This window comes from Macrobrachium nipponense, chromosome 2 (assembly GCF_015104395.2).
Source record: "Macrobrachium nipponense isolate FS-2020 chromosome 2, ASM1510439v2, whole genome shotgun sequence".
Taxonomy (NCBI): domain Eukaryota; kingdom Metazoa; phylum Arthropoda; class Malacostraca; order Decapoda; family Palaemonidae; genus Macrobrachium; species Macrobrachium nipponense.
In genome coordinates this window covers 94,922,557-94,935,067 of record NC_087201.1, presented here as the reverse complement: position 1 = coordinate 94,935,067, position 12,511 = coordinate 94,922,557, and the positions used below count along the sequence as shown (strand labels likewise).

Sequence of the window (12,511 nt, the reverse complement as noted above, 5' to 3'; positions counted from 1 at the left end):
GGGGGTTTAAGGAATAGACACGTCATTCGCTGGACTGGTCTGATACAGGTGAGTAAGGTAGTCATACTGATAGTGTGGTCGTGTAATATACAAATATCTTACCCGCTATTTGGTAGCATATGCTCCACTCCTTGGCAAGGAGGGGTTGGGAGTAATGCAAAGCCTGGTGTCTTGGTTTGTTATTAGACAGTCAGTTTCTCTTTGGTTCCCTATACAATGGTTATCCCATATATCATTGTACGTCACTCAGGTTCTGAGTGGTTAGATATCAATTTATCTAGCTTCTCAACGGGCTTCAGTCCCTCTCCAGAAATCATTTCTCCTGGGAGCTGGACTGGTGGGTAGGCCCCCAGCCAGTTTAGGATGTCTTGTACCTCCCTTCAAGTATGAGTCTATCCTATTGTTAAGACCGAAGGTTTGTTCGCGTATGAACAAATGACAAATTTTCTAAGACAATTTGTATTTTTCATAGCTACAATCCTGAGGTCTTAACGTTATACTGCCCGCCTCTAGCTGCCCCTCTTTTTGTTAAGTCATCCTGAGATGGGAAAGAACAATGCTACGCATGCGTTGCCGGATATCACAAGATTCGTTGCTTTCATCTGCTTTTTAACCGGATCCAGCTAGGCGCTAGAAATTATCCTATTGTTAAGACCTCAGGTTTGTAGCTATGAAAAATACAAATTGTCTTAGAAAATTTGTCATTTTTGGAAGATAGGTTGCTGCCTTGTCAGCTGAGAAGGCTATGAGCAAGCTTGTCGCGTCGCCTTTTCCCCCTCTTGCCAAGAGGATGTGTAAGGAATCAGTGCTGTCATCCTCTCCTCTATCACTCCCATCTCCGCTATGTTGGCATATCAAGCGTTAGAGGGTTAAGGACTTTGCCTTTTCTTCGTCGAAGAGTGAGGAGCAGCACACCCGTGTTCCCGAGAGTGTTAGTGTTTCATCCCCTGTGCAATCTGATGTGGCTGCATTGTTCTCTTCTTTGAGACTTGAGTGTGTTGCAACCTTGCATGTATGTGCGCATGTTGCTGATTCTTCTGCTTCTTCTGCACCAGGGCCTATTCGTCGTCGTAAGGATCTTAAGGTGTCAGTGAAAAGAACGAAAGTTTTGAATGCGGAATTAGTGCAGCCAAAAGGTTCCCCCCCCCCCCTTCCCCCCCCATTGATGCTGTTCGGGGTTCAACTCCAAGGAATTCTCGTTCTACGTCAAGAGTTCGAGATGCTTCTTCATCAGACGTACGTGTGTGTGCTCCACAAGGACGCGTACGTGGACATGTACATGAGTCATTTATTGCAAGTGTTTGTAGTGGTGTTCCTAGTGTTGTGGTTGGTTCATCACAGGAGTTGGTACGTGGCCCCAGTCTGAACAGGTCTGCTGGTGCTTCAGGTTCTTTGACTGTTAGGCTACAGCTGGTTTACATGAGGAAGGCGTGTTGGGTAAGCCTGCATCATCTTCTCGTCATAGGTATCCATTGCTGGAGCAGGAGGAAGGAGACACAGGAGTTTTGTCTTCCTTTACCGAAGTTGTTGATTTAATTCGTGGGTTCAACAATTCGGAGAGTAGGACTCAGGCTCAGTCATCTTTCACTCCTACTTGCTTGGAAACCTTGCTGGGGGCTATGCAAGATCCTAAGTCGTCATTTCAGCTCCCCTTATTGGGGCATGTTCAATCAGTCTTGCAAAAGGTGAACGCTTCTGTGTCAGATTGGGACGGGTCTGTTTGGTCAAGGGGTTCTTCCAAGTTGCTTCCTCGACCACCCATGAGGCAGAGGAATTATTATGCTACAAACTCTGTCTGCTTGTTGCCTTGTCATCTTAACCCAGATGTTATACGTCTCAAGCCAGGGTTAACTTTGGAGCAGGTGAGGTTGGTGGCACTGTCCTTATCTCTGCAGGATGCCTCGGCTTTTGGAGTCTACTGCAGCCTCCATGTTTCAGACTGTGTCATGGTTGGACTTGTGGTCGACAGCTATTGCCAGGATTGTGTCTGACAGGTCTGCAGACGTGTTGGTGATTGATTCTTCTCTTGCAGTTTGTTGCAGTCTAGGGGCAAGGCGTTCTCGTATATCGCACATCTTAGTGTCAATTTGTGGGCTAATCTTCTGATCAGAAGGGATGCGCTTTTGTCTGGAAATCGGCATCTTGGTGAACCTAGTGAAGTAAAATCTCGTACCCAGTCAAAGGATTCTCTATCTAGGCATGGTCATTGATACGGCAGTCTCAAGAGTTTTCCTGTCACATCAGAGGTTGGAGAAGTTGCGAGTAGTGGTGCTCAACTTCCTGTCGCAACCGGATCAGTCAGCTCATCAGTGGCAGATTCTTCTGGGGATTTTGTCTTCTCTGGAGAAACTGGTCCCTCATGGGCGACTTCATCTTCGGTCTCTGCAATGGAGACTAAGGGACTTCTGGTGTCCGGCGGAGGACTCACCCCTGATATTGTAGAGGTAGAAGTACAGTAGTACCTCGAGATACAAAATTAATCCGTTCCGAGACGCCCTTCGTATCATGAGGTTTTCATATCTTGGACCACATTTTACATGTAAAATGGCTAATCCGTTCCAAACCCTCCAAAAATACACCAGTAAATTTCATAATAAAGCTAAATTGACCTATAAACAATGAAATACTACAACAATTTAGACCATTCAATACCTAAATTAATAACAAAATGCAAAATAACCTGTAAATAAAGTGTACGTATTAGTGTACATGGTATACAAGAAATACTGTACGTAAAATGTGGAAGCTTACCTTTCGAGTGAGGCTATCTCCGAAAGTGGCGACAGAGGAGGAGGAGGACAAACGGCAGATACATACACTTAACTTTACGAAACACATAAAAAAAGTCAGAAAAACAAACTAAACTTTACAAAACACATTAACAAAACTGTAACACTTAACTTTACAAAAAACTTAAAATAAAATTTATTTTGTCTTTTTTTGATTTTTACGTTTCTTTTTACTTTTTTATACTTTACGTAATTTCAATTTCTTGACCACCGAATGGATGCTAGTCCGTTTACGGAATTTTTCGAACCACCCATGAGAAGCCTTGAACTCTGGGGTTGCCATTGATGTCCCCTCTCCGCCGTCATATTCGGCGCTTCGCAGATGACGTCACAGATTAATGACGTCACCTGGAGGACTTAGCTTATCTGATGACGTTGCACCTGCTTCGCAGATGTGACCGTCACATCTGCGAAGCAGGTGCAATGTCATCAGATAAACCAAGTCCTCCAGGTGACGTCATTAATCTGTGACGCCATCTGCGAACATGATGGGAGGGATGCTGTCCAATAGGAGAGAAGGATCTAATGGCAGTGGCTAGCATCAGGAACCAATGGGAAAGCAGGAGGATGGTGGCGAGTCTACTAGAACTAAGATGGCGGCGCGCGGCGCGAGTTTCAAAATTGTTATCGGGTGAATCTCGGACTTTCAGCAACCTTTTGTATCTTGAAAACTTTTCGTATGTAGAGCCGTTAAATTTTTCGCATTGGCTTTCGTATCTCGAGCTTTTCGTAAGTTGAGCCTTTCATATCTCGAGGTACCACTGTATGTGCCATTGCTGAACTGCACTGAGTCTCCTTCTTGGCCACCTGCCAAGTGCAAATACAGGTCAAAGATTGCACATGGGCTGGACAGTGACGGACTTAGACATTTCCGAGATGAGACATTGGATAATATTGTGGATGTATCTACTGCAACCATCAGCCCTTCTTACATTCTTGCCTCACCTGCTTCTGCTGTAGCAACTACTTGAAGGCTTTCTAATGAGGTGGAGGAGTTGCTAAAGTCTCTGTGGTCTCTAATTTGGTTAAAGAGGGATCCTTCCCTCTTTTCTCCCTCTTTTCTCCTGAATATACTGTAAGTTGGTTTCAGCGAATGCTTTTGCTTCAGCACTTCAGTAGTAACCTCTGTTGCAAATAGGAGGATGCCAGTCTTGTTTTTGGGCAATGTGGTAGTCTGTGTCCTTTGGGATGGTTACAGGTATTCTTTTAAGGACTTACACTGTCCCCTTTCAAATTGATCATTCCTTTTCAAAGTCTATTCTCAGGGACTTCCAAATCTCTTGCTTTGTCTGTAGAGTTTGAACGAACAAAATAGGCAGTTCTTAAGTGTTTTTATAGGGTTTCTAAGTACTCATGGATTCTAGCTATTCTGGGGTGGAAGGGGGGAGAGCTGAAACGCATCCCTCGCTTATTTGCGGTTCAGCAGCTGCAGATTCAGTTATTCTGTGGATTTTTTGGGGGCACATTTTTTCAATAAATTGCAAAAAATTCAGTTATTCACAGACTTTTTGTGGAAAAAATTGATTGATTAATGTATTTTCATGTTATTTTTGTGATTAATTCTATCATAAAAAATGGTTTAGTTACAAAAGTAACATAAAAATAGGCAGTTTTAAGCATTTTTAGACAAGTTCCAATATATCACAGATTTTCGATAATCACTGGTGGTTGTGGTACCCAACCATTGCAAATACGGGAGGGTGCACTGTATCTCCTCTTGGTCTGTTGTGATAGTACAGGGACATGGCAGCCTCAATATCACAAACAAAAGGTTTTACAGGTCATTACAATAAACATCATTCCCAACTCGCCAACTTATGTATGTGATTGGAAGCTGGATTTTCCAGGTGGATAGAAAATAAGTCATGGTTTTAGGACAATACCTCCAGCCTACAGCCTTTATATTATACACATATAAGAACAAAGGTTTGTATACCTGAAACAATGTGCAAATTGCACATGATTTGCATTTTTCCTGGATATGCATAACTGAAGTAATTTATCATAATCCCTACTGTAACCAGCCCCACATTTGTCCTTGTAGTAAAAAACAGTGGTGCTGGCAGTCAGGTGGGTAGTCCTTACTTGATTGCTGCTAATTAACTATGTATCATGTTTTTGAGCTTAAGTGATTGGATTAGTTGTCACTGAAGTATATCTTGATAAAAGGCCTCAAGTTTTTATGCTTAGGAAGACTTGTATGTTTGCTGCATCAGTTATTGTATATCTTTTAGTTGCAAGATGAATTAGTATTATTTTCCACAGGCGGCGAGATAGTCAAGGTGGCCTTTTTAAATCTGATCGAAATGTGATGAAGGAAGAAGTCAAAGATAAACTGTGTGCAGAAAATATCATCATTAAACCTGGTCAGAACACTGTAAAATTGTCTACAAAGGTAAAGTTATCAGGTGCAATGCAGTAGGGGAGATGGATTAATTTTAATTAGTGATTGTAGATTTTGACCAAACAATTTATAGTTAGCACTGTTAATATTTACTGAAAGTTGTGATGTTATCTGTTTGCCATATGTTGTTAGATATACAATTTTATATATGTAACTTACCAAGTAATTACATAGCTATTGGTTTCCAATCGCATGGCAGCTTAAATTTAAAATTTGCTGGTAACGCCTCAATTGTTTGTGTAGATGATCATTGCTACCCCCAAACGGCAATATCAGGAACGACGTAACAGATAAGCTCATTCATTTTATGCTGTTCGTAGTGTAAACATCAAATACTTGCAGCAGCATTTTCATCATTTTCTGGTTCTTGACTGATATTCGGTAAAGTATTGATTAAAACAACCACAGGAATCATATTGTGTAGCCTTCAAGCTGAAATCTTTCAGGATGAGTTTTTTTCTTGTTTTGTTATTAGTATTAGGTTGATTCATAATCATCAGCAAGCCACCAGCAAAAGATTTTGCCTGAAAAAGGGATTTTGACGAAGGAAAAATCTATTTCTGGGTGATTGGTTTGTGTCGCCCTGTGAAATAATCCTTAAGTTCATTATTTCTAGGTAAATAACCTAATAATTACCAGAGAAAAAAATAAAATCAAGAAAATGTCAGTAAAACTGACTCGCTCACTCTATGAAAGAAGTGTCGGTATGGTAACAGGGGCGAGTGAGATCACTACCACGAACCACTTGCCACTTAGACATTCCACCTCAAAATCCCCATCTGAGAGAGCCGATCCCAAAGGGTGATGCGCCCGCTACTACTACTAATACCGACGCCAAGCGGAGTGCAGCGCCTCTAGTGGCCATCCTTTGAAAAGATGTCCATCTTGGCCTGCAGGGTGGGAATGCAAGAACAGGGTGGGTTTCACAGGGCGACACGAACCAATCACCCAGAAATAGATTTTTCCTTCGTCAAAATCCCTTTTCTGGGCTCAGTTCGTGTCGGCCTGTGAAATAGTACCAGAGAAACAGACAAGATGACAATGAAGGTTCAAATAAAACAAGAAATAAAATAAAATTAGACTATAATATAAGTGAATCAAAAATTAGTTACATGATAACAGTATAAGGTTACTTAAAACTAGCTTAAATTAAATAATGTAAAGCACAGTTTAGTATAATGGTAACCAAAAAACAATCATTCAAAGAGATTCACTAAAATTAATGAGATATTTACAAAATATACAAATCCATTGTGCTCTACCCTAGCATGAAAATAAGGGTAGAAACACTGAAGCACATTTAATTGTACAATCTGTGGGTGCCCCTAGCAAAAAAATAAGGGGCAGTCCACCAAGCAGAGCCTAGCGGCTAAGGCTAAAGGCCCACGTAGAGCATAGCAGTAGGGTGAGGCATGTTGGACAAGGTAGGTATAAAGGAGACTTGGATCTTTATACTACAACTACTGTGCAGAATCAGGGGAAACTATGTTTCCCGCTGCTATTGCTGAAAATTTTAATGATTCCAAGGACTTCAAGTAATGACGTTTGAAGACTGTCGGTGATTTCCATCCAGTATATTTCTTAAGATCCTCAAAATTCATATGTTGGAAATAATTAATTGAGGTAGTTACTGCCCTGATATCATGTGCTTTTGGGAATGATTCAGGGTTGGCTTGTTTAATAAAGTAAAGGATCTGCTGCCTGATTCCTTTAACTGATAAGGTGCCACCTTTTTCCCTCATAAAGAGGGGGCCTGAGGATCTAGAGGATGTCCGAGATAGAAAGGCTCTTAATGTCAATACTGGGCAAAGGGAGGGATCTTGTGGAAGAGGAATGACTTTCCAAGGAGCCCACCTTGCAAGAGGATCCTCATTTTTTGCTAAAAAACTGCGATCCGGGGACAGCAGGACTTCTCCTGAGGGGAGAAATTCTACATGACCCGTATCCCTGGATAGAGCCGACAGTTCTGAAATTCTGGCCCCTGAGGCCAGACTTAATAAGAATAACGTCTTCCTAAGTAGCATTATAAATGTGCAAGACGAGTTGTCAGTATCCGAGGTTAGTTTGAGGACGTCATTTAAGAACCATGACACTGAAGTAGGCCTTTCCGAAGGTCTAAGTCTAGCACAGGCTTTGGGAATAGACGTAAAGTAGGATTCTGTTAAGTCTATTTGAAAACCCAACTGAAAGATTTTCTTCAAAGCTGATTTATTAGTGGTAATCGTGCTAGCTGCTAAGCATTTTTCAAAGAGAGATCTGAAAAAGGATATGGCTAAGTTAATAGTCATGGTTGTAGTGTCCGTTTCCTTCAGGAAAGATGCCAACTTTTTGACAGCAGAGTCATATTGTCTAATAGTTGATTCCCTTTTATCTGATTCTAGAAAAAGGATGTTTTGGGGATCAATGTTAGCATCTTTTTTAGCCGCAAACTTCATGAAGTCCATAAAGTTAGGGTCTGGAGAATTCCTGAGGAAGCAAACACAGTCCTCATTTGTACTGGTTGCGATAGCTTGGGGTTGGGAATCCGTTGAGGTTGGAGACCCAACTCCAGAAGCAGGGGGTACCAGTTGCTCTTTGGCCAATCTGGAGCAATCAGGGCTACTTGACCTTTGAAAGTCCTCAGCTTGCTCAGAACTTTCAAAAGAAGATTCACTGGAGGAAAGATATAGATCCTTCTCCACTGATTCCAATCTATCGACAAGGCGTCCGTGGCATAAGCCAGAGAGAGAGACTCTCTGTCCTGGACCACCCTCCAAGCAAACATAACTGCCTGGTTGGGAGGCAGTAAGGGTGTGGCCATAAGGGTGGAGGAGCATATGACTGCCTGGCCTACCTTCCAAAACCTAGCCTACGTCTGGTCGGATAGGCCAGGGAAGGACATTGTGAAGGACTTCCAACCTTAACAAAAGTAAAACAATTATATGAATAGTTTATCACAAAGGTGCATATAATCGAGTGCATTACTGACTAAAGTCAAAAAACACACTAAAAGTATACATGCAAGAGTACCGCGAGAGAGAGAGAGAGAGGAATCGTCCTCTCCCAATAACTGGCGTATTGCAAGGCTAGCCTAGAAGCCAAAAACACACTATACTCGCATATAACCTATGAAGTATAAAACTGTATGCACGAAGGGGAACCAACACGCTCCTGAGGGGCTGAGGATAACAAAAGCGTGCCCCAAAAGGTTAAAAACGAAAGATAATCGTAAAAGAAAGGGCCTCAGAGTACGTCAGGAGCGAGTTGGGCCCTACAATAGACTAAAGACGTAAGGATAAAACTTGTAAAACTAATGCTCCAGAAATCGACAGGAGCGAGAATAATGAAAAAGCATACGAAAACAGTAGTCTAAATAGTGAAGTGCTAAATGGGGGACCAAATCCATCACAAGATAACAACTGGGAAAATTATGCACGCCGCGAATGATACACCCAAAATGGCGGATGTAAGGAGCGTCACTCCCGGTTCGCGAGAACAAAAGGACTTAATAAAGGGCTAAAAAGGGATGCATCGTGCCCTCACGAAAAATGGAATACTCAACTTAGATGAAGAAGCTTGGGGCTCTTGGGCAGACATGCTTTGACAAAAAACTCTTCTTGAGGACAGCAAAAAAGCGCGTGCGAACACTAGCCATGCTAATACAGGAATGAAGCTTTCGGGCAGAAGTTGTAGTAGTAGCGAGCGGAAGGTAGATGTTGTAACGGCACCTATCTAGAGAGGGGTTTTGAGAGACTTCTAATTGGCAGAATATCTGTGGTAGTGGCTGCCACTCGCCCTTGTCTTATACCGACACCTTTTATGGGTGAGCGAGCTGGAGGTAGTAACTTCAGCATTCCATTTAGCTTTTTTCTCTGGTATATTTAGCATCTATTTATACCTAGAAATGTGTGCTACAGGAACATTTCACCGGTTGACACAGGTCAAAACCCAGAAATAAAATAAGGAACCAATCAATTGCAATACAGAAATAATAAAAAGTCTTAATTGTGAGCCAGTGTTTGGTGTGCCCAGTGAGATGGTATAATTTGATTATTTTCAACAAAATAGTATATGAAAGAACAATAGAATTTAGCATAATCAATTAACAAAATCACTCTTCATTGCGGTGATGCACCAGCTTTTATATTTTTGAGGAATAATGAGTGAATGATTAAAATTCAAGTTATCATGTGTCATGATATTGTTGAGGAGAGAAGAAGAGGCAGTAAAATCTTTACTATAATATGTATGTAAAAGCAGTACAAATTCACTTAATTCACATGAATATGCTCCACATTATGTTATTTGATTAATTATGTCATGATTCAGTGTAAACATCATCAAATTATTTTATGGTCATTCTGAAATAAATGAAGAACATAGGCTCATATTTCTCTGTTTTGGACAGTCTTTTGAACATATTGTATGCATATTATTTCCTCCACTTCGTATGATTTGTGCAGATAACCACCATAATGTATACAGGCACCACTTTTTGCATCCACATGATTTCCGCCTTGTGTGAACAGGGCCTTAGTCTGGTCTGATGTGTCAACAGACATGGGAAGGTGTACTTATGATGTGCATTCTGTGCCCTGTTGTGATACTGACTTCAGTGCAGAGGCACCAATGGCACTTTTCTGATGACTCTCATCCACTGGAAAGACACATTTCAGTAGTAATGTACAAGCACCTAGTAGTGTCTAAGCAATCACCTGTGTCTGAGAGTTCGCCTGTGTCCAAGTATCCACCTGTGTCCAAGCATCCCCCTGTATCTGAGTGTCCACATGTCTGTTTGTCACCAGCTATCAGACATCTGGCCCCACACTACTTGGGTGCTAGAGTTCAAATAAGTTGTTGCCCTCTCTTAAATGATTATTAGCATTCTGGAATCCTGTCCTTTGTGGACAAAGACTGTTGTGTTTTGAGTTATGTGCTTTTTGAAGAAATCTCCCTCCTCTGGCATGCTCTTCATCTCCCAAGGAATTACGAGTTTTGCTTTGGTTGGAAAGAGGGCAAGATGTGTCTTGTTCTAGTACTCGGCTCCAGACACCTAGCATCCGCTCACGAGCTTCCTATTTCTTTGTAGATATTTTATTCTATCTACAAAGAATTTGTCTCAGCTTGGTGGTTAACAGGCCACTGTTTTGCCATTCTCAGGATTTTAGGGCTTCATGGGGTCTTCCAAGCTTCTGTAAGCTCACCTGATATTGGTTTCCACCACGTAAAGTTCCTCACACTTTAGGTCTGTACGAGGTATTGTCAAGTCTACTTAAGGTATTTTTGAGTCCAATAAGTTGAGTCAGGGATGTCCATCTGTGCAGGGTTGGCAGCTAGCCACCCAGTTGTCTACCAGCCTGCACAGTATTCTGAAAGTTTGTTCAGTCGTTAGTGAGTCTTCATGGCCACAATCCCTCCTTTTTTTTTTTTTTTTCCCTCTTAGAACAGAAGTTGAAGTTCAAGATGGAGAAAAACCAGACAGTCCTGTCATCCTTTTCTCCAGGACAATTGAATTGGAACCTTAGATATGCAGCAAGCATATCCCCATCTCGACTCCAGAGAACCTCTCTGTTCCATCTTTCGGGACAGGATTTTCCAGTTTGGAGGTTTGTACTTGGGTCTCTCTGCAACACTTCAGGTCTCCTCACCCGAGTCCTTGCCTTTCCTGCATTTGACTTCCTTTTTTCTGGGTATAAACATCTGTCTTTACATGTCATCTGACTTTTCAATTTCCTTTGAAGAAAGAGCTTGAAGGTTTTTGACAGCAAGCCTTACTGGGACAGGGAAATACAGCCGGATAATTCTGTGTTTTCCCATTGCCCAGGATATAAGTCAGACCTATAGTGGTTGCTGCCCGAACATAGACTTTTGAATGGAAGTCCCTTCCATCCTCTGATCCCAGACCTAGACTCCTATTCAGCACCTCAGATCTAGGTTGGGGAGCCTGCTTGAAGAACTGGGAAGTTTCCGGTACGTGTTCTCCAGAAGAACAGAACTTTCACATCTTTGTCAGAGAGCTAAAAGTGATTCACTTAGGGCTCCAGTGCTGCTCAATCCCACATTCCTTCTTTACCAAACAGCAAGAGATCCTCATCTGTGGACAGATCAATCAAGTCTTCTAGCCACTTTATTTATTCAGGGAACTATGTTGCAATGGACATACTGAGCCATCAGAAGGATGTCCTGCCCACCATGGACTTTCGTTCCCCTGGTTAAATGGGATCGGGGCATTTTATGAAGCAGGCCAACCTTGGACCTGTTAGCCACCTCAAGGAATTTTAGTCTTACTCCAGTCCCAAATCAAATAACATGGGCAACGGATGCCCTGCAATGGTTCGTCCATGAGGGACTTACACGCCCTCTGCCCTTAAACATGCTTAAGGAAGTGCTAATCAAGTTTCAGGCGCATGGTAAAGTAAGTTGACACTCTTAGGCTTGTTCTGGCCCATGTAGTTGGTTCCCAAACCTGCTATGGTTGTTGGTGGACTCTCCAAGATCCTTCCCCCAAACCAAGTCTTCTCTGACATTTAACTTCAGAGATACCAACACTTACCAAAACAGGCTCCAGACTGCCTGGAGGCTCATCCTCCAAATGGGCTTTTCAAGACATGTCACAGAGGCTATTGTTGCAAGATGCGGAAGTCATCTTCTTGCTACGTCTCCGACTTACGGGTTGATTTTCCAAAGCTGGTGTCTCAACTATACACCTTTTGAGACATCTGTGACCCATTAAGGTCATCAAACTATGCTTATCTTGTTTAAGCAGAAAGACCTGGATTTTTCGTCTCTTAATCTTAATGACCTCTCCAGTCCTTTACACGTCCAAGCAAGGAAGGAGATGCTGTTTGCTCATATACTATTGGATTTTTAGCCAAGAACGAAGACCTATCCAAGACCTGGGTCCATTCTTTCTCCCTTAAGAGCTTAATGGTCATCTTGACTTCCAGGACTGCTCAACAGTTCGGAAGGAGACGAGTGAGTTCTGTCGAATTGGAGTTTTTATGTATTACTTGAACAAGACCTGCAGATCATTCTCATCCTACAGTGTTCTATCCAGAACCCCTCTTGCCCTCTGACTAAAATTGTGTTGTCCTCCATCCTTAAGAGATTTTATTTCTGAAGCACTCTCAGATTCAGCAGAACATGTTGCTTTCATTTTATGTGAAAGCTAAGGACATCAGAGCAGCAGCTACTTCAAAAAAAAACACACGCATGGAAAAGTTTTTGGTAAAATTCGGCACGTCCAAACTATAACTGACATATGCTTCTGGTTAGTGTTATTATGTCAGCAGAATATTAAATTATTTCCTAACGCAATTAGAACATATTGTCGAGGCTT

General features: G+C 42.0%; 1 protein-coding gene across 1 annotated transcript in view; it reads left to right on the top strand.

Moving 5' to 3' along the window:
- LOC135221255 (trafficking protein particle complex subunit 10-like) overlaps positions 1 to 12,511 on the top strand; it is a 432,269-nt gene that overhangs the window by 271,051 nt on the left and 148,707 nt on the right. Inside the window, 1 exon segment of the mRNA XM_064259071.1 lies at positions 5,055 to 5,184. Coding sequence (XP_064115141.1) covers positions 5,055 to 5,184 — 130 coding nt within the window.